Below are 22942 nucleotides of genomic sequence, written 5' to 3' on the forward strand. Positions count from 1 at the left end.
AGCCGAGCCTAACAGAAGAGCAACAGTTCCCAGGGAGAGACCCTGTCTGAAAAACAAGGCAGGCAGTTCCTGAGGAGCTACAACCAAGGTTGATATCTGGCCCCACGTGCATGTACACACGTGCATGTACACACGTGCATGTACACACGTGCTTGAACATGCACACACGAGAGAAAAAGAGACAGAGACAGAGACAGAGAGAGGCTATTTCTTTATGCAACGTTCATAAATTCTAAAATTACATCAAAATTTAAAAGTCACACACACCCCGGTGTCTTTATCTTCTAAAGCTCATGCTGCATGATGGGAGGGGACTTCTGCGACAGCCAGCCTTCCATTCTAAGGGGTAAAACTGAGACCAATTTGTAGACCTATCTCCTAATATTATTATAAAGATAAAATGCATTAAAAGAGAGGACTGATTTAAGCTTGGAAGGTCTCTGTTTTTCTTTCCTGTTCTTGGCATTTGAATTCAAAGCCTCAGAGCTTGTGAGAGCAAGCTCCAGACCTTGAACGCTCACATAACTGCCTGGGTCTCAGCACCATTGTCTGACGAATAGGCTCATCATACTGCCTATCTCGTTGGGTTCTGAGGATTAAGTGAATCAATAAAAGCTTAGAATGGTGGCTGGATCAATAAACATGAGCTATTTTCCTAGGCGTTGTTTCAAGGGAACCTGCACGAGGCTTTTTAGAAAGAATAATGAAATCTGAAGCCTGGTGTGCAAGCTGCATCTCCCCCTCTAATGCTCTGCTTCTTTGCTTAAAAAAAAATGATCTAATGAAGGCTTATGTTTTCAGGCAGAAGATGGTTCTTAATGACGGGATTAGGCACCAGGAGCCCAAATGCGATAATGCTGTTTTATTTCGGACTGAAATAATTCTATGGATGGTGTTAAAAAGCTTTCCAAAAGGCGTGGCAGTCTCCAAGTGTGTTTAAATGAACTGAGAAGTTAGGATATCTGTTTGTATAATCCATTCAATTTGAGCTACCATCATTTGCCCAGAAGTATGTGGGGACTGTTTTGAAAATTATAATAGCATAGAGTTGAAAGACAAAAGCCTCACAAAGAATCAGGAAGCCTTTAGGCAATGAATTCAGAAAACAAACCACACAATCAGCCCACTGTCTTCACTAGATTGCCCTCATGTACGGAACAGGAAGAGCAGGGGAAGACTGCGGTGTGCCCACTGGAGAAGAACAAGGGTTTCCTGAGATGCCCTGAAAGACCGGGCTGTCATTTTGACAGTTTCTCTCCTTGCCAGTGTCACCAGCAGCGAGGTCATTCGTTACATCTGAGCTGACAAGCATCATTTAACATCTTTTCTAAACCATTAAATTTTCAAGATGCCACTCTATCTCCCAGAACCCTGGGGCAAGAACATGCCAACATAACGGAGGGGAGAGCAGTTAAAAATGATAGCACAGAGAGGCAAGTATATTCCAGCCGGTAACTTCTCCTCACATACCATTTCACCCTTTTACTCTGAACCCCGAGACAAGGAGGGCAAGCAGGCTATGACTGAGGATGTATCTACAAATCAGAAGCGACCACTGACTGTCCAGCAAGCAGCCCATCAGAGAGCAGCACTGGGGTGCTTTCAAGGAGACGCGATTGCACCACGGTGTCGCTCTCTGTCAGGGCAGACCTCCGCCCCCAGCCCATCCTATCCAGACACGCTTGCTAGGCAAGAGGGATGCGGCAAGAATAGTAAAAAGCCCTCTCTTCATTTTCTGTTTCTCAACCTGAGACAGCTGCCCATCCTCCCAGGAGTCTGTAAACTGCCACAAGCTTATCTGTTGGGTCTTAGTCAAGTGCACTGTGTGTCAACCAGATTTCTCACCTAGCACTTCTGCTGCACAGCTCTGTCTCAAGAGAAGATGAAGTGGTCTGGCACAGAGGAATCCATTAGTTATTAAGTAAAACTATATGGCATTTCCATTTTTCCAGGTCAGAAATGGTCAAATGTTGGTAATGTCACATGGCTAAATCTAGCATTCACATGCAGCAGAAAGAAATCAACTTTCATTCTGAGAAATGGTCTCAGAAACTCTGTGAGCATGTACTGCATAGGTTTTAGTTAGAAGGGCAAACTTTAGAGACTAGACATGCGAATAACTCCAATGTGTGTTTCTACACATATTGAAATATCACACAGAAACAACAAGGAACGACTTGCCCCTCCACACAGCATGGATAAGCAAGACCAGACATGTTGACTGGAAGAAGTCATACACAAAAGACTAGATGTTGAATGATTCCATTTATATCAAGATTCAGAATAAGCTTGTAATTAGTCAGAGGAGGAGCTACGCTGGGCTTTCTGATTTGGGAACAAACGGAGAGAGAATTTATAAATACCAAAGGTGTTCTGAGCCTTAAATCACATCCTGGTCAAAGAGGAATAAACCACACAAGAATCCACCTGGGGCTGATGAGCAGACTTCGTCAACAAAGCCACACAAGCAGGAAGACCTGGGTTCAGATCCCCAGCAACTAGGCAAAAAGCCTTATATGGTGGTACAAACCTGTAATCCTAACACTGGGGAGGTGGAGACAGGAGGGTACCAGGGTTTGCTGGCCAGCCAGCCTATCCTACTTAGCAAACTCCAGGACAGGGAAAGAGCCTGTCTCCAAATAGAAGGTAAACAGCCCCTGAGGAATGACAGCCAAGGCTGAGCTCTGGCCTTCACATGCATGTCTCTGTGTGCGCGCCCACACACACACACACACACACACACACACACACACAATCCATTCATGTGCTTGCTTTAAAAGCACTTCGTTTTTCCATGTTGTTAAATGGGTTTATAAGGTTATATACCAGTAAAAGGAAGGAGGAAGAGGAGGACAATCACAGTCTCCAATCTCAGGTGACAGATGAGTACAGTGCTCTGGACAGGTGTTGGTGTGGGACAATTGTATTCTGACAATTATATTTTAAATAAACGCTGATTGGTCAGTAGCCAGGCAGGAAGTATAGGCTGGACAACCAGACAGGAAGTAGAGGCAGGTCAATGAGAACAGGAGTATTCTGGGAAGAAAAAAGCTCTTTCTACACTTGTGAGCCCAGCACAGAAGAAACAAGATGTGACTACCTCGCTATAAAAAGGTACCAAGCCATGTGGCTAGCATAGACAAGAATAATGGGCTAATATAAGTTATAAGAGTTAATAAGAAGCCTGAGCTAATGGGCCAATCGGTTTATAACTAATGTAGACCTCTATGTGATTTCTTTGGAACTTAATGTTTGCAGGAACTGGGCAGGACAGAAAACCTCAGACAAAAACGTGTGACAGCAGATTTCATCAGCTAGTCACCTAACTAGTTACTTGACCCTCAAGAATATGCTTACCTTCTCTGAGTCTGTTTTTCTCATTCTTGAAACAGAAAGAACCAACGAAGCCTAGCTAATAGAGCTTTGGGGCTATTACACCAGACAGCCTCTGTGGGCTCTTTGCACAGACCATGTGTTCCAGATGAGCTGGTTCCTCTCCAGCAGCTCTGGAGAATTCCTCCCCTGAACCACACTCACCGCTCATGCCATCCCTGATGGAGGGGTGAGAACGAGACTAGCCCCAGCACCTCTTCCCATCGGCCCTTTCCCACTCCTCACGTACCAGCAAGGCATCCGGGAGGTTGTGCTCCTCTGTGAAGGTTACAATTGCTGAGGCAATGCCCGCTGCGTGGAGCTCCAGCAAGGCTGTGCTGACAGAGGCTGTGTCGTAGTTCCCACCAGCCTGGAAGAACAGGGCCACCTTCCTTACCAGAAAGCCTGAGCGCACACGTTTGAATGCGTGTCTCGCCACAAACCTCATGGTGGCCCCAAGGTTCCGGGACCCAGAGGACCACTCGAGGGGGATTTTCCTGGCAGCCTCGAGTAGGGCAGCTTTACTCTGATGGTCTGAGAAGCGCACTAGGTAATCTGTCCTCGTGTTATAGGAAACGATGGCCACTCGGGCACCAATGGGGCAGTTACTCTCGGCCATTTCCATCTTCATCAACAGAGATAATAAAATGTTTCTCATCCGCTCAAAGGCCGACTGGGAGACATCGTTGGACATGTCCAAGGCAAAGAGCACTTCTGTTGGGAACGCTGGGCATCTGGAAATCCCTTGACACAGGAATACACAGAACTTGAGCTACGTGTGCTGCCTACGGATGGGTGAGGGCTTACCTGAACAGCGAGCATTATTTACCTTTTGAGCAAGCTGGAAGGAAAAAGAAGACACTGTTAGTGGATATGGGAAGTTTATACTTAATATAAAATATACTCTTTTGGTTTGAAAGTTTTCCTGTGTTACTCAAGTTGACCTTTAACTTAAAAATAATACTTCTGCCTCAGCATCCCAGATGCTGGGATTTTCAAACCATGTCCACTTTTTAAAAGCCCTCTCTTTAAAAACCCTCTCTTCTGAGAAATCCATATGGCCTTCCAGACACCCCTCCCCAGTAGGGCAAGAACTGCTACTATTTGCCAGTATCCTCTCTCTCTCTCTCTCTCTCTTTCTCTCTCTCTGACTTTCCGAGATAGGATTTCTCTGTAGCTTTGGAACCTGTCCTAGAACTCATCTGTAGACCAGGCTGGCCTCGAACTCACAGATATCCTTCTGTCTCTGCCTCTCGAGTGCTGGGACTAAGGACATGTGCCACCACTTCACTCTCTTTTTTTTTTCCATTACAATAGGGCACCAATTTCCACCTGGATACATGGCTGCCTGAAATGCAGGCCACACTTTCATGGAGCTGACTGGCTTACCACATTCTGGGTAACAGGATAAGAAAAATGGTAAGAAGTAAAATCCATTACTTGAAAGGCTGAAAGAAAAGCTGATGTAGCCGGGTGGTGGTGGCGCACGCCTTTAATCCCAGCACTCGGGAGGCAGAGGCAGGCGAATCTCTGAGTTTAAGGCCAGCCTGGTCTACAAGAGCTAGCTCCAGGACAGACTCTAGAAACTACAGGGAAACCCTGTCTCGAAAAAACCAAAAAAAAAAAAAGCTGACGTGCCCTTTGCCCTTTGCCCTTTGCCCTTTGCCCTTTGCCCTTTGCCTCTGCACTCCTTTCCCTTCCAGGCTGGCAGAAATGCAAAAGCAATGACTGAAGCTTGACAAGGGGGGGGGGATTGGAGGAGGAAGGAAAGTCTATTCTGGAACCCCTGGAACACGCCAGCCCCCCAGGACTCCTCAGACAGATGGTGTCCAAGCTTTGACTTAAGAGACAATTTCCCCATTGTTATGAGGATGTTGACTACTTTCAGCTAAAATTAAATCCAACTAAAATGCTAAGCTATTCTGAAGCTGTATTTTACATGTATCTCATATATACATAGTCATAAATATAAATCATATACAATGATATCTTATATAAAAGTATATATGTATATAGATGTGCATATATATGAGCAACACATGCGCATAAAAAATTAAGATTGTTCTTATTTCACCATCTGTTTTATCCATACATAAAAGTACTTTTCATCTTATTTGATAAAACTTGGAGCTTAAAGTATGTTTGACTCTGAAATATGTTCCACTTGGTATGACATTTTTTATCAGTAAATTCCAAGAGCTATCATATATTCTACTATGTAGATGTCCCTTGACTTCTTCAGCCAGTGTCTCTCAGGAAAATCATACAGATGCAAGTCTCTGTGTCTGTCTGTCCAATCAGAGTCTGTGTCTATCACTAGAATCATGGGTTTCTACATGGACAGCCCAATTGCTCTTTAGAAGGCACTGTAGAAGTTCCAAAAGCCACATCTGCTGTCACACATTCCCCAAACGGAGGGCAAGGATTATTCTGATTTTTTTAATATTTCCAATATGAAGCCTAGGCCTGGAGGGACAAGCCTGCATTCCTTGCTCTTGGGAGGTTGATGCAGGAGGATTACAAGTCTGAAGTCACAGCAGCATCCATAAGGAGTTCCAGGTCAGATAAGGCTAGTTAGCCAGATTCTGTCTCTAAAGACCAAAACTATACAAAACAAATATGCATATATATATGTATGAATACATAGCAATTGTGTATATGTTTCCAGTTTGAGAACCAAAAAGAACCTATCATTGTTTTAATTGATAATTTTTGATTTCCATCAAGGGTGAATATTCTCACAGGTTCATTGTTAATTTTTTATTCTTTGACTCCTTTCACGTCTTTTGCCTATTTTCAATTCAAAAGTTTTTCTAAACATTTAGATTTAGCTTTCTAAAAATGTCTATGTTTATAGATAAAATGGTTATGCAGCGACAATTTTTATCTTGGCATGACGTAGCAAGCACACTGAGCCCTCTACTTGAGTCTGTTGCTTCTATTTCAAATGTCTTTTTTCTTGCTTTTCTATTTGCTTTTTGCCCCTGTGGAGCTCCCCAAACATCACGAGGTTTTAGCTTTCTATACAGCCGGTTCTTCCTTTCATCCAAGGCGATAGATAGTGTTTATCTGTGTGACTTCCCTGAAAATGGATCCTGGAATCTCCTTGACCAGCAGCTGGGAGTGGACAGAAGCCGAAAGGTTGAGCAAGAAAGCAGGCGATTGTGGATAAAGCCCAAACGTGGGCACCAGGTACTCTCCCTGCCACCAGGAAGGGGAGGAGTGTGCTCTTGGTAGACACGCGTACCCAAGATGCTTATTAAAGAGAATATGTAAGGGTCAGCTGTTATGTGACAAAGCAGCACCTAAGGCCTAGTACTTCATAGTTCCGTTACTGCAATGGAAATGACAACCAAATGGGGCATATTCTTTCCCAAAAATCATCACAGCTCCTACTTGTTGAAATCAAAAGAACAGTACCAGCCACGCTCTGTTTCATGCACTAAGATGCAGGCACATAGGTGTATGAGTGTGGTTATGTTGCGGGGAGGGGAGCATTCTTCATTAGTGAGACGGTATGTCTTTCAAATACTTCCTTTCTGAGCCCATTTAGGAAAAGATGACATACTCAAAGGGAGATTGGGCCCAATCTGTTGATGTATAAGATCTTTTTAATGATAGACGAGCCACTTCCCAAGCCTCTGTCAAATACTGTGACTTATGCCCTTAGACCTTGATCCATGCCCCCATCCACACCGCTGGATTATGCCCTTAGATTCTCCCACCCCACCCTATCTGCACCCCCGGCTCCATCTGAGTGTCTCCCAAACAACTTACGGCAGTTCTCTCGCATGAAATCAACAATTTCACAAGGCTGTAGAGAGACGGGGAAGGATGGAGGGAGGAAATGAGCATTTAATGTGAAGCGGATTTCACCGTCGTGACTTGAAATGTCGTGTGCGCATCTTCAGTGCCTATCTTAAGTGTTTAAATTTGTAACAGAAAACCACAAAACTGCTGGAGCTGACACCTAACAACTTTATTTCTAGATCCAGTAGCTAATTTAAAGCATTTAAAGGATTTTAAATAGTGTGTTGAGACAGGTAGGTAAGGAATAATATTTTACTTCATAATCTGCTTACTAATCAATGGGATAAAATCTGATTTTGAAGGTGAAATCCAGTGATCTAAGCACGGAACGCTGGAGATTGCTGCCAGTGTGTACATTTTTACAGTAGCGTTTGCTAGAATACTTCTTTAGAAGGAATGCCGAGACAGGTGCCCCTGTATCCCCCACCCCCATAATTCTATCTCTTTCCTTTTATCCCTTCCTCTGTTCTGTTCTTCCCTCAACATCAGACCCCACCACTTCCTGTTTGTCAGGTGTTTCCCACATCCTCCACTCCCTTACCTAACAGTCTGTGTGCACTGGAAGAGAAGTACTCGCCATGATTTCTGAAATTGTTTCTGAAAGTGTTCCATAAAACACAAAAGTCTATACTATTCTGCAAATTGGTTTACTAAAAATACATAGTTTTAAAAGCATTGTTTTAACTTTATGAAAGAACATACTGCAGGAAGGTGGTAGCTTCCAAATATTTTCTTTTGTGTCACTTAATGTTTAAAATATTCTACTATTTTTATAGTGACATTTCTGGGAACACTCTGCAAACTTACAATACTAATAGAATTTATTAAAATAAAGAAGTTTTAAGATTAACAAACCTTACTTTGTGAATATAGAAAGATCTATGTTCTAAAATGAGTGAATTTTCAAATTAAGAGTCTTCACCTACCGTCCTATCCGCCAAACCTTTTGAGCCCTTGGCACCCTGGAAAGAACAGAAACGAGAATCAAAATGCAACATTCTGATTGCCAACACTTTCTTCTCCACAACCCACTGGAGATCCTGAGGCTTCTTCGTGGCACACTGGCCCTGGAGCTCTGTCCAGTCCAGCCGGGCGGACAGAGTGCCTGAAAGGTCCAGCCCAGGCCTTGGAGTTCAGGAAGCCCAGGTAGACAGGACACAGACTTTTAGAAGACCAGAGAGTGTTGAGACCAATCCACAGTTCAAATTCAAATTCAAAACACAGTCATTCACAATCCCAGGTCCTACCACAAGCTATTTCAAAGTACATCCTTCTATCTCCATTGTTCCTGCTCTTCAGGCCCTTCATCCCTACCCTGTCTCTGCCCTATAGTAGAGGAAGCCTCCCTGAAGCCTTCCAACTTTAGCTGTCTGCCTCCAGCCCCTCTGGGAGCCTAGAAAGTCTTTGTTTAGACCTTACAAGGCAGTAACTTGTAGCCTTAGGCAGGTCGCTGTACTGAAACCCCTGCTCAATCTGTTTCACCACCAAATGGCCATGAACTACCTCTGTGATGTTTGGTGTTCTGCCTTAGTTGCTCTTCTACAACAAAAGTCCTGAGCTCTGGTAAGTCTAGAATGTCCCCCTCCCACCCCTGGCTGATGAATATACTACTCCTCACAGAATGACAGTCCTGTGCCCTGGCTAGCTTTTGTCAACCTGATACAAACCTAGACATACCTTGAAGAATGACTCTCAACTGAAGAACTGTCTCAGACTGGCCTATGGACATGCCCATGAGGCATTTTCTCGATTGTCAGCTAAGACAGAAGGTCCCAGACAACTGTGGCTAGATGGAGCACTCTTGAATAGATGGAGCACCGTCCCAGGTAGGGGAGCAAACCAGTAAGCAGTAGCCCTCTATGGTCTCTGTGTCAGTCCCAGCCATCAAGATCCTTCCTGCTTTAAGCCCTAGCTTTGATTTCCCTCAGTGATAGACTGTCACCTGTAAGCCACATAAACCCATTCCTTCCCAAGTTGCTTTTGGTTGGTGTTTTCTCACAGCAACAGAGAGGCAAACTATACCCAGTCTCTAAAACAGGACAGAGGGCGGAGCCTTGAAGTCTTCCCACATCCCAGGGAATTCTAGTCTTACCCCCTCCCACTTTTTTTTCTTTTCCTTTTTGGCTTTGGCTTCTTTGGCTTTTGGAGGCAGGATTTCTCTGTGTAACAGTCCTAGCTGTTCTGGAACTAGCTCTTTTAGACCAGGCTGGCCTTGAACTCACAGAGATCCACCCTACCTCTACCTCCCAAGAGCTGGGATTAAAGGCATGCGCCACCACTGCCCAGCTTGTCCCAGGGATTTTTAAAATCCCTCTAGTCTTGCAATATTATCAATTCAGTTTAGACTGTACGGTTGGGTGGGGTGGTGGTGGCATACACCTTTAATCCCAGCTCTCAGAGGCAGAGGCAGCCTAGTCTACAGAATGAGCTCCTTCTGGTTTTATCTGTTGGTCATCAGGCTTGTATTGGTAAGCACTTCTCCCATGAGTTTTCTGTATTGGCTTATATATTTAGCTCTAGTCACTCCGATGTCACCCCTGCATTCAGAGAAAAACTGCACATGGGATACTCTCTATATAGGGCTTGAAGTCAGCATTCTACAAGCAGTTTGCCTGTGCCCGTGACCCTGCTCAATGTCCCAGGTGTTTGTTTCTTCTTCCATGAGGCCTCTTATCAAACTCTTACTCATCTTGACACAAGGTGGAAAATAAAAACAGGAAGAGTACTTGTTACCATTTTTCCTGGTGGGCCTTGGTCACCTGGAATTCCGGCAAACCCAGGAAAGCCAGAATTACCCTAAAAGAGAAAAACCAAAGGAATAAGCTTCCCTGTTGGCTACAAGAACTGACCTTCCCAAAAGAGCAAACTGCTTCAGACCTAAGACCAGTGAGTCTGTCATCGACCTCTGTGAACCATGTATCCATGGAGAGACAGGAGACTCTCTGGGGACTAGACAGCTCCCTCCTAGTCTACCCATGTAACTCCAGCTTGCCCATGGCTGATACACACACAAATACATTTCCATGCAGAGCCTTAAAAGATGACTTAACCCTCAGTCATGTCTCAAGGACATATGATAAGCATACTGTGTGGGCCTGTAGTGAAGGTCTGACCATGGGAAAGAAAAAATTCCCACAGCGCTTTCTGGGCCTCAGTGTCTCAGGAAAGGTTTTGGGTGGCCAGGGGCTCGCTGCTCACATTCTAGGTATTTGAAGTAACACAGCACACTGATTAAGTGGATTTAATCAATGCTTTATCTTTTATATTTGGAAGGAGAAAGATAAGTTACCAGGTCAGAGCAACCATGAGCAGAAGCAAACTGAGCAAGCATGGGGCTGATTGTCTTAATGAGCTTGCCGACAGATGAAAACACCAATTACCGAGTCCAAGGAAGACACACGCTCTCTTGCCTTCCCTCCCTTCTGCTCCGAATACAGGCTCATGTCCTGTTCCCAGAAGGCTTTACTTTAAACATTTTTAATTGCATTTATTTATTTGATGGTGTGTGTGTGTGTGTGTGTGTGTGTGTGTGTGTACACCACGGCGCACATGTGGAGACCATCACATCTCTCCTATCACCATGTGAGTTCTGGGGTTCACATTCAGTAGTCGGGCTCAGCGGCAGGAGACTTCACCCACGGTGCTGGTTAGCTCCTTGTCAGCTTGACACGAGCTCAAGTCACTAGGAAGAGAGATCCTCACCTGAGAAGATGTCCCTATTAGACTGGCCCACAGGCAAGTCTGTGAGACATTGTCTTTATTATGATTGGTGTGGGCAGTGCCATCCCTGGGCAGGCGGTCCTGGGTTGTGTAAGAAAGCAAACTGTGCATGCCGTGAAAGGAGGCGCGTCCATAAGCGTCATTTCTCTATGACTTCTGCTTCAGTTCCTGCCTGACTTTCCCCAGTGACAGACTGTGACACAGAATATAAGCCAAATAACCCTTTCCCCCTCCCAAGCTGCTTTCATTCATGGTGTTTACCACAGCAGCAGAAACTAGAGCATCCCCTGAGCCATCACACCAGTCCAAGCTTGCTTCCTGGCATCTATCAGGTAAACGCTATCCAGGAACTAATGCCCACAGAGTCGCTTTTTTCAAAATGAGCTGCCATCGACTGTGGCCCTTCAAGATCCAGTCTTCATAGCTGGGCATGATGGCCCAATAGGGAAATACAGAAAAAAAGATGGGGGCGCTAAAGCAAGGCTTATCTGCATAACAAATTCAAGGCCAGCATGGGCTACATGAGACAGTCTCAAAAACAAAAAAGAAGAATTTAAAAAAAAAAATCATACTCAATTTGCTGAACCTAAGGGAATGGGTTCTTAATGGGAGCCTCAAGGAAGCACAGTAGACTTAAAGTTCACCAAGACAGAAGCCATGCTCTTGGGATTCTAGTCCCTGAGTGCCGAAATTTTGGTGGAGACCTCCAAATGCCGCGCACCGCACCCCCGTGTCTGCGTTCGGTGCACTTTTACCCTGTTACCGAGCTCCGGGCAAGGGGGCTGGAGGTTAAAATACACAGACACACATAGACAGAGAGACAGCAACACGGGTCATCCTTGAATTCCCCAAGAATGCCCCCTTTATTGTGTTCAGGAGCAGATTATATAGAGATAGCCACGCCCCAGCCAAACCCACCAGAAACCACTCTCCTGCCATCAGGAACTCCTGAAGGTCTCAGGTCTCGTGCTCAGAGCAGCTGTAGGCACTCAGATCAGGGAATTACAAGAAATTCAGGATCTGGGGTCTCACTGCTCCCAACACCTGAGCAGCTTAGGGAAGACTCAAACTACACTTGATCAAAAGCGTTGTCTTTGACAATGTCCTTCCAAATTTTCCCTAGAGTCACCAAGGCAGAGGTGCCCGCAAACTGTCTTGAGCAATTGGTAGTGCAGAGCTGTGACTCCAGCATGCCTGCTCTGCAGTTACCATTCCTGGTCACTGGAAGCTGCACTTCCGCCCTGAACGTAAACGAGAAGATGTGGTGGGGTGTGCAATGTGTACCGACTGAGCAGGGCTAGGCTAGTGCCCTCCACGCCTGTGAGGATGACTGATAACCCTGCCATTCTTACCCTCTTCCCTCGGATTCCCTTGGCCCCCTTCTCTCCTCCATGGCCTGGGTCACCATCTTCTCCCTTAACAAAGACAAAAACGGAGTTCTGAATGTAGAGAAAGATGTGCGAACCCATGACAGACAGGGGGCTTCAGTTGCCAGGCCCACAGAGAGCTCTTCTTACTTGCACACCAGGATAGCCAGGGAATCCAGGTTCACCCTAGGGACAGAATGAGACAAGATAATGATAAGTGCCAGGTGATTAAGATTTTCCTCAACATTCATCTGGGAAAGAACTAGTCACATGGCCACATTTCACTCCTAGAGGCCAACAACTTAGGTGGCTTCAGAAAGAATCAAAGTAGAAAGCCGTGTTGACTTGGCCCAGATGACAGCAATAGCAATGAGAAGTGATAAAAAGCTTGGCTAGATGCGTGACAAAAATGGCTCTAAACACTTGTCCTAGCAACAAGAGGATGAGATCAGGACGGGTTCTCTGTCCCTGAGACAGGAAACAGCTTTGTCTAGAGCATCAGCTTTGTCCAGAGCATCAGTTCTGATGGATGGGATGTTGGATGATGTTAAAGGAGAATTGTTAATTCTTAGGCATGATAATGGTATCTGGTTATATTTATAAAGACTATTTTACATAAGTAACTTAAAATGTTTGTGCGTGAAATGTATGGTTTCTGAGATGCTCTTAAAAATAATTTCCATAAGGGAGGAAAAGTAATTGAGACTTTGAGTAAGCTAAAACATAACTGGCCCTAAGATTTCCATTGACGAATCAAGGCGATGGGTACATATGTCAGTATTCCAAGCTGTCCATTCACGTGTTTGCCAAGATAAGAACTTGGGATCAACAAGATGGCTCAGTGATTAGAGGCACTGGCTGCCAAGGCTAACTACCTGAGTTTGGTTCCCAAATTTGACAAGATGGAAGGAGAAAAGTTACTAAAGTAGTTGTCCCTGTGTGCAATGCACGCACACACACACACACACACACACACGCACGCACACACACACGCACACACGCACACACGCACACACACACACACACGTGCACACACGCACACATACACACACATGCACACACACACACGCACACACACACATGCACACACACAGGAGTGAGGGGGCAGAGAAAGGTGAATTAAAATGTAAAAGTAAATAAATAAAATGTTGAAAAATGAAGGAGGAAAGTTATTGTTGGAAGATGTGCTGATCTTAATTTGTTGTGGATTTAAAATGTTTTAAAAAAAAAAAAGAAACATTTGTGGAGTCTGTGCATCGGTCTAAACTGGAAGAGTCAGCTGGAGATACCAGGGTTGGGGGGGGGGGGGGCCTGATGCTTTAAAGGCACAAAGCAAAGGACAGCAAACTGTGTCTGTGTGGATGCGGGAGTTCATCTTAGAACATGAGCTACGGTTGTTCAAGGGAAGGAGAGTGAAAAGAAAAGTCTATATCATTTGCAGAGACAAAGTTGGGAAAGGGTTCGTGTCTCCAGATCCAGATGGAGTGGGAATGAATACCTAGTGAGGCCGGAGGACAAGGCTGGGGGAGTTTTTAAACAAGTGAGTAACTAAATCAGACTTTTACTTCTCAGGGACAGAACTCTGTAAAGCTATGACATGTTGGGGGGGGGGGGGGGCGCATTCCTGAAACACATCTTGAAAAATCACCATATTCTGGTAAAGTAAAATAAAAAACTGTGATTTGATATCTGAATACTTTTTTACATGAGCCTCACCTTTTTGCCTTTTCTTCCTGGATGACCATAACCATCTTGACCAAGAAGACCCTAAAAAGAGGACACAAGATGAACTGACTGTGAGTCGCCCAGATCAACTCATGGCTCATGACAAGAGCCAAACCTTTGCATAAGTTAACTACTTAAGAAACTGGAGAAGAGGGTGGGGATTGGTGGAGGGTGAGAGAACACCTTCACAGGATAAACACTCACACTGGAGGAAATAAGACTTAAAAGAAGACCATGACAGTGCCATCTACATGATTGTTGGAAAGAGCATGGCAAATTTGCATAGGTGTGTTCTGTGGGCAGATTTTTCTGTTCCACCTGCCAGCTCCCAAATAACAACATGGAGACATCTTAACAATTATGAAAGCTCAGCTGATAGCTTAGGCTTGTTTTTAGCTAGCCAATCCCAGTGACGTATCTTCACGTGGTGTAAAGGACTATTCCACAGCATGCTCGTCGTCTGGGAAACATGTTGATATTATTTCCAGTTCTCAGGAGCTGAAGCAAGAGGACTGAGTCTGAGCCAGCCTGTGCTACACAGTGAGACTCTGTCTCAACGCACACATGGGTACACATACATACATGCTCACACACACATGCATGAGCATGCACGCAAACACACACACACACACACGTGTGCTCTGGTACATTACTGATCTAAACACCTACACAAACAGATAAAAAGGATTTATCATAAGGATTGAACTCAGAAACTTGCAGTAGGTTTTGCGGGGAATGAACAGAAACTGTTTCTGGATCAACAGGGAGGGCAAACAATGAAGTTAGGGGCCCGAAGACTGTTCCTGTAGCCCTAATTGGGAAAAATCCAAAGTATAAAAGAAAGAAAAGTAAGGGAAGTGGGAAAAAACTGAATCCTCTGTGGGGAGGAAAGTGCCTTTTGTTGGTTGTTACTCTGTCTTCGTCTCCTGAAGACACACAGGGCATTCACACAGGCAGCTACAGGGAGAGACCGAGGCCTGTGTTTGGAAGCTGCCCACTGTGGGAGTGCTGGGGTTAAAGATGTGTGCCACCACGTCTATCTTATTCTGAGTTCTAGGGGCTCAAATTTAGGTCCTCGGGTTTATGGGGTCCTGAAATGTCACCTCTGATAAGGATATCTTTCCCTAGCTTTCAGAGAGATATAGAGAGAAAGAGAGAGGAAGCGCAGCATAAGCTCTGAGATATTTTCAACCAAGAGAGTTGAATAAAATCAAACAAAATACTAATTTCACTACTTTTTTGGAGTATAGACATGGGCCGTCGTTTGCCTCAGTCCACAGAAGTCCTATTCTGCTCCTTCTTCTTGCACATTTTAATTTAAGCTTCCTGGGCCTACTTCAGTTTTCTCTCCTTCCCAACAAATTCAATTTCGGTGCTGAAGTGGGGAGAGGCACTCTTTAGGCCCTTCCTAACTGCTGCTGGAAGAAATCTCTGGAAGACAGTATTACTCTTATGATAAAGCAAACTGCAGGGAAGTGGTGAGCTGAAAATAGCCATATAAAATAACTAATTCGTTCTTGTGTTCACATCACTGGGCAAGGTAAGAGCACAGAGCGCTGCCTTTGAAAGTGCCTGCCATCTGTAGGAAGAAATCGCTCATGATTATTGGTCTCCAACATTATTCCTATGCTCTGGATAATTAAGCTCATAGTCTGAAAAGTTAACCATTCTAACTGGGTGCCTTATTGGTGATATCTAGAAAGGTGTGTCTCTATGCTAGGGGAGATGGCTCTGTGGGTAAAGCTCCTGCCGGACAAGCGTGAGGATCTGAGTTTGAATCCCAGAACTCATGTCAAGCTAGGTATGGTAGCACACATCTTCAACCCGGTGCTCTCAGAGGAAAGTGGAGCTCACTGGCTATCTGGGCTGCCTCACACATGTATAAAAAACAAAGAGATCCCTCCTCAAACAAGGCTGAAGGTTGGAGAGATGGCACAGAGTTTAAGAACACTGGCTGCTCTTCCAGAGAGGACCTGGCTTCGATTCCCAGAACCCATGTGGTGGCTCACAGCCGTATGTAACTTCAGTTCCAATTGATCCAACACTCTCTTCTGGCTTCTCCAGGAACCAGGAAGTCATGTGATACACAGACAAAAACATCCATACACATAAAGTAAATCTTTTTATGAAGCCAAAAAATGTAGACCACCACCCAAGGTTAACCTCCACACACATGCCATGGTATGAGCATGCTTACACACACATACAGCATGTATACATGTTCTCTCTCTCTCTCTCTCTCTCTCTCTCTCTCACACACACACACACACACACACACACACAGAGCTTTTTTTAAGTTTCTCTGAGCATCTCATTAGTTCCCAAAGACTCCGATATTTGAAAAACTTCCTTATCCATTAGAAGAGGCTCACAGACACTCCCTCTTCAACAATGAAAAGGCAAAAGAAACCCCAGCACATTTTTGGATTCTTTATTTATGTGAAACTTACAAACCTTTGACTAAATCCTCAACAGCTCAAGCCATTATGTCACCTTGGTAACCCCAAGTGAAATCATCAAGGGTATTCGTTTATGTGAAACAAGAACATAGACCAAATAAGAAAAATACAAGGAATTCAACCAGGGGTTGAAAACAGAAACTAGACTTACAGGCTGCCCTCTTGGTCCTCGCTGACCCAGTGGGCCTCGCTCTCCTGCAAGGCCAAGCTCTCCCTTTTAATAGAGAGGAAAGATGAAATTAATTTTCTCTCATGAGTTTACGCATCTTTGTGCCATTTTCCTTAGAGGTTGTTTGGTTAGACTTCTCAAGCCATTCGCATCACCATACAGCCGACAGGCTTAAGGCTTTCTTGGAAATGGAATACAAATGCACAGTGGAACTGGATACAGCTGTAAAGAAAAGCCACACTAGCTGCAGGAAAAATGGATGCCACTGTAATTCATTGTGTTAAGGGAAATAAGCCACACTTACAAATCCTGCACGATTCCTTTCAGATGCAGAAGCTGGATTCAAAAATATATGTGTTTCTGTGTGTGTGTGTGTGTGTATGTGTTTCTCTCTCTCTCTTTCTGTGTATGTGTGTGTTTCTGTGTGTGTGTGTGTGTGTGTGTGTATTTGTGTGTGTGTGTGTGTGTGTGTTAAATAAAATCAATTGTAAGTACACCAGTGGTCTTTGTGCTGACGATGAGAGTAGATGCACAGCATAAATTAGAGAGATGTGGGTGTAAGCATGTACACTTGCAGTGAGTCCATGTGTCTCTCTGTCAGTGTGCTCCTGATATATGTGAGCCACTTCGCCGTCGGTCAGTTTGTATAATTTCCTTCTTTGTATGCATTGTCCAGCTATCGGCTAAAAGGCAGCCAATAGCATCATCAACATCAGAAACATGCTGGAAACGATCACACAGCAGAGAAAGAGTTTCCCAAAAAAGAAAGTCCAAAGGGCTCTTAAAGTCATACCCCAAGAGTCTGTTCTCTGGCACCCACCTTCACTCCTCTGGGTCCAGCTCGTCCTTTTGAGCCATTTGGTCCTGGAGGCCCAGGAGGCCCCTGCAATGATACCACAACTACAATCATGGCTCTTACTACATATAGACCCCAGCTTATAGCAATTTGACTAATTTTTTGTTTTATACTTTATAATAGAGGAAAAATCATATGCATATAGTCAAACCCATACTTCAAATGATGCCTTTTCCTGGGATATTCATACTTGATACAAGACTGTCTTGTGATGTTGGGTATTGGCAGTGAGCCACCACCATGAAGCCACAGGAGTCAACAACCGATACTCTCCAGTGCTGTATTGCTAAACTATGATGTTGGTTGGCCACGCTGACATTCTCAGCTGTGGATGGCTTCGTTGGGATATCATCCCACTATGAGTCAAGAGCATGTATATTATTGGAATGGTCTGGAAATGTCAATGTGCTCATGAATCACCACCTCCAGACCCAAGTCAGAGGCCAATCCAACTACTTTCTGTCTGGGTGGCAAGTTGCTTAATCTCCCTGAACCTCTGTGATGCTGTTTACAGGAACAGAACATTTGCCTGTATCTTCACAAGGAAGAAGGGAACTGGCATGAAGATGTAAGCACTGTTATCTTCCAACATGCAAAATGCATAGCAGATGCAGTTAGACTGTAGGCTGGGGAAGTCTGGGAAGAAGCACAAAGTCTACTATGTGAGAATTAAATCTAGAAAATACTGAGAACTTGGGGAAATTTCTATACACTATCTGGGAAAGGTGACTTGATCAAAAGATCAGGAAAACTAGAGCCTAGACTTTTATCTACTCCAAACTGGAAACCTGTTCAAATGACACTTATGATATCAAAATGAGGTTTTTTAATTTAACTTTATGTGCAGTGATGTGCAGGTATCCCCTGGAGCTGAAGTCACACACAACTGAGTCACCACATGGGTGCTAGGAATCAAACCTGGGTCCCCTGGAAGATTAGCCAGTGCTCTTAACTGCTGAGCCATCTGTCTAGCACCCACAGTGAGATTTTTTTAAATAACAGCTTAGCCAGGGCTTGTAACATACACCTTTAATCACAGCATTAGGGAGGCAGAGGCAGATAGATCTCTGTATGTTCCAGACCAGTTAGAACTACATAGTGAGACCCTGCTTCAATAGATATAGATGATTGATTGATTGATTGATGATAGATAATACATACATATATACATACATTGATAGATGATAGATAGATAGATAGATAGATAGATAGATAGATAGATAGATAGATAGATGATTGATAGATGAGAGAGAGAGATAGGCAGAGAGATACAGACAGACAGATGATAGAGATAGACGGATAGCTATGCTCTAAAAGCTTTAAAAGCAGCAAACTAGACTTTGCTACCCAGGGTGAGACTGAGGACAGAACTATGACTTTGGTCCTCCTAGAGCTGCCATTCTGAGTGGGTGGAAACTGCAGACCTGACTCAAATCCTGCTGCTCAAGTGTCTAAGCAGAGGCAAATGTCCCTGCCCTCGGGAAGTCACTTGACCATACAGCTCAGTCTCTCTGACCTTTCCACTAGCCACAGACATTAGATGGACAGTGGAACAGGCCCTAGAAAGACCCAAGCTGGAGTCCGTTTGACCACCTGCTATCTGTACAAGTCATTGCCTCTCCTTCAGCCACTGGGGCTTTATCTTCACAGTCAGGCACGTTTACTCACGAGGAACGGGCAAGGTAAACGTGCCTCCTGTACAGCGACACGAGCTGTGAGGTCTATCCAGAACGTATTGGTCACTGTGTGCCCAAAATAAAGGAGGTACAGAGTTGATACCAATGCCAACGTCATCAGACTAGATGTTCTGGAAGTCTTTGGTACTTACAGATCCCAAACGTCTTACCCAATGAGTCCTCAGAGGCACAAATCAGCCACGGCTCATCAGCAGCTGTACTGTAGCTACATGTTTTGCAAACCTACCTGGGCACCCAGGTCCCCTTTTTGGCCAAAAATTCCTGGGGGTCCTTGCCTTCCTCTGGGTCCCTGTTCCAGAAGAGATATTAAAATTCAACCAATTTTTGCAGAGTCATCTATGCATCTCAGATGTCTGCTGAACAAAGGTACCCAGACCAGACCCATCACTGTGTCGTCTCTACCAAGCTGAGTCAGGTTGTCTCTACATACTGACGTGTTCATGGACTGCCCACTCTACACTCATCTATAAGGTAGGGCATAGGTCCCTGGCATTCATGCCCTTGGCAATCTTCCCAGGTGGACCTGCCAAGCACTGGAGTTTGAAAGTGTTTTCATATCCTCACCCACCCGACAGAGTGGACTGAGAGCAGCAGTTACGGTGCCCCTCTCATTTGGAAATGAGCCTTTTATTTGCACAGGCCAGATGACAACTGTTTCTCTCTCCAGAACCAGAGGTACCCTGGAGTGGCTCTAAGTTGTTGCTAGGGACAAGAGGTGCTTATTTTCTTCCGGGTCTGTTTTGCTTTACTGATTTCGACACCTTAATTTTTCTCTCGTTTTTCTGAGAAATACTTCCCTAGTGGAAGCATTGATCTTGGTTTCTACTCTCCCAGGTGAGGTATTGACAATCATTGATTTAAATAGACCATCACCCCCACAGCCCAGTGGGAAGGTGAGAACGGAGGACAGGTTCTATCGATTATCTCACTTATGGTTCTCAGCACGATGTGCAGCCCCTTCAAAAAGCAGAACCCGGTGACTAAAGGAAAGAAAGCAGAGACGTGGCAGTAGCAGGGGTCCGAATCTGAGATGAGCCAGTGATCAAAGAGAAAACAGGGAAAAAGCAGGCTTCTTCATTATATCCTCCTGATGCCATTTCTCTGTCATAAAGCAAACACACCCTAATTACACTTTGATTGCTCTTTTCTTTTGACTGTCTTTGCCACCTACATCAGCAGACAGCTTCTCAAATTATCGTCTGACACTCTCAGGATTGTTAACGATGAGGAGAGGAGTCAATGGGAGTGAAGTTTGTTGTCAGTTTTAAGTTCTCCCGTTGCAGTGAACTTGGAAATGATTTGTTTTATGAAAGAAACAGTGTAGAGGGCTGGAAAATGGTAGGTTTGGCTTTTTCTTTAAGGGCTCCAAATGAGCTGCTTGGAAATTCATGTTTCCGTTTGACGCTTCGGAACTGACAACCCTCAATGACTGAAGCCCTTAAGGGAAGACTCACATCCTGCTGGTCTAAGCACCCCAGGGACTGTGAGGAAGGAGTCCCAAGCATAACAGACACCCAGTAAGTGCTTTGCTGATGGAATAAATACAGTGTTAAAGAATTAAATTCAACTTTGGAGCAACTCGAATCATAGCTCCAGGCACATTCATTAAGAGCATTGACTTTAACTTCAATCTCCAACCCTATCAACTCATTAGCAGTGTGACTTTGGCCAGGTTGCCCACCTTTTCCGTCCCCTCTCTATCTTGTCCCTGTGAAATGGACTAATAAACCTACTCAGCCCCCAGATGGTAGAATGAGCGAACCTGTGTTGAGACCTAGGTTAGTAGCAAGGACGTGGAATCTAATCAATACCAGCTTTTGTGGTTTGGCCTTTCCAAAAGAGGGGCTGTACAAGCTGCTTTGGAAGGCCAGGAAACTTCCGTAGGGTCATTCTGACTCAAATTTCTATCAAACAAAGAAAAGGTTTCAAACACATCTCCTTAAATTAAAATTCTGTTCCCAATACAACCTGTGTGCCTGGATACCCAGGCTCTCCTTGAGAACCCAGTTCACCAGCATCTCCACGTGCACCCTGCAGAAATGAAAAAAAAAAAAAATACTCAGAGAGCTTCCAGCCAAAGCAAGTGTTCTATTAAAGACAGCTTTGCAAGACATCCTTAAAAGCCCCCAGATAAGTCACAGAAATAAAGATTGGATTGGTTTGTGCTCAATCCTCTCCAGAAATGGATCAGAGAAGAAATCTGAGGGGTTTCCCCTTTGAGAAAATGCAGGGGCTGATTGTTACTGTCTTTTGTTCCCAGTCTTCAACAGTCTTCTTCATATATCAGTTCGAGAAGCTCCACCATTTGACTGGCCAGAATTCCTTTACTTAAATAACCCAAACTCCTGTTTTCTATTTGCATAAGAAGTGTATCTCAAAATTAAAAAAGAAAAATATCTCTCTCTCTCTCTCCTCCCTCCCTCCCGCCCTCCCTCCTCTCCCGCCTCTCTCTCCTCTCATTCCTCCTCCTCTCTCACGCTCTCTCTCTAGTCTCATCCTCTCTCCTCTCCTTCTCGTCTCTCGGTGTGTGTGAACCTTCTTTTTTTGGAGACAGGGTCACTTACTGGGACCTGGGTCTCACAATTTGGAAAGCCCAGCTGGCCAGTGAGCCCAGAATCTTCCTGCCCCTGACTCTTCCCGTATGTTCTTGGGGATGGGACTCAGGCCCTGCATTGTGCAGCAAAAGCATTTTAGCAATGGAGCTAATCCTCATCCAGGCCCTTCTGCCCTCTCTTTAAGATACATGGACTCAGGTCTCGTGTGCTAGATAGGGTTAGGGTCACCTTGACACAAACTGGAGTCACTTGGGAAGTGGGGAACCCTCAATTGAGAAAATGCCCCCACCAGACTGACCTGTGGACGAATCTGTGGGGCATTTTATGGTTAGTGATGACATGGGAGGGCCCACGTGGGTGGTGCTAACCCGGGCAGGTGATCCTGGGTATGTAAGGGAAGCAAAACTGAACAGGCTAGGGAGAGCAAGCCAGTAAGCTACATTCTCCCATGGTCTTTTCAGTTCCTGCCCTGACTTCCCTGGGAATGGATGGTTATGTGGACCTGTTAGCTGAAAGAAACCTGGCCTCCCTGATTTGTTTTGAGTTGTGGTGTTTATCATAACAATAGACACCCTAGTGTCAAGGACCTTTATCTTAAACATGGAAATAGAATGTTGACCACACATGGCAGTCGGGAATGAGGCCTCACTAGAGGTTTGGGAATGTGGTCCTATGTTGGCCAAGCTGTTCTTGAACTTCTAGTCTAGGGTGGCCCTTACAACTCAACCCATCTCTGCTTTCTTATTCTCCTTTCTACATATTATACTGTATGTATACATACATGATAAATAATAATAACTTCCCAGTGATCCCTGTGCCCCTCAACAGCCAACCAGAACTCCCCTTGACCTCAGAGAGACCATAAAAGTAGCCTTACTTGTTAGAACAAAGAGAGCTCTCCAGAAATACTGACCTTCAACCCTGGCATGCCATGTCTTCCATGTGACCCCCTAAGAGCACAAGGAAAAAAAGATCTCAAAAAGGAAACGAGTTAACCATGTGGCAGCCTAGCCCTCTCTTCTACTACCCAGTTCTCCTGCAACAGAGTCCCCCGCCCCCTCCAGCATTACACCTACCGAGGTCCTGCACTGCCTGCTTCCCCCAGAGGTCCATGGAAACCAGCACTTCCCTGAAAAGTAAAGAAAAAAGAAAGACCTGTTGAAATCCACAGAGTATTGTGAGAGAGAGATATTCAATCACACTGTGAACCTC

General features: G+C 44.8%; 1 protein-coding gene across 1 annotated transcript in view; it reads right to left on the reverse strand.

Annotated features, from left to right (window-relative positions):
• LOC119809467 (collagen alpha-4(VI) chain-like) overlaps positions 1-22942 on the reverse strand; it is a 97591-nt gene that overhangs the window by 19556 nt on the left and 55093 nt on the right. The window contains exons 19-32 of the mRNA XM_038322272.1: positions 22807-22859; positions 22644-22680; positions 21144-21206; positions 19402-19464; positions 17443-17505; positions 16605-16667; positions 13986-14036; positions 12420-12455; positions 12255-12317; positions 9916-9978; positions 8109-8144; positions 7150-7186; positions 4202-4213; positions 3623-4116 (exon numbers count right to left, since the gene is read on the reverse strand). Coding sequence (XP_038178200.1) covers positions 3623-4116; positions 4202-4213; positions 7150-7186; positions 8109-8144; positions 9916-9978; positions 12255-12317; positions 12420-12455; positions 13986-14036; positions 16605-16667; positions 17443-17505; positions 19402-19464; positions 21144-21206; positions 22644-22680; positions 22807-22859 — 1134 coding nt within the window. The remainder of the gene's footprint in view (positions 1-3622; positions 4117-4201; positions 4214-7149; positions 7187-8108; positions 8145-9915; positions 9979-12254; positions 12318-12419; positions 12456-13985; positions 14037-16604; positions 16668-17442; positions 17506-19401; positions 19465-21143; positions 21207-22643; positions 22681-22806; positions 22860-22942) is intronic.

Source organism: Arvicola amphibius, chromosome 3 (genome assembly GCF_903992535.2).
Source record: "Arvicola amphibius chromosome 3, mArvAmp1.2, whole genome shotgun sequence".
Classification (NCBI taxonomy): Eukaryota; Metazoa; Chordata; class Mammalia; order Rodentia; family Cricetidae; genus Arvicola; species Arvicola amphibius.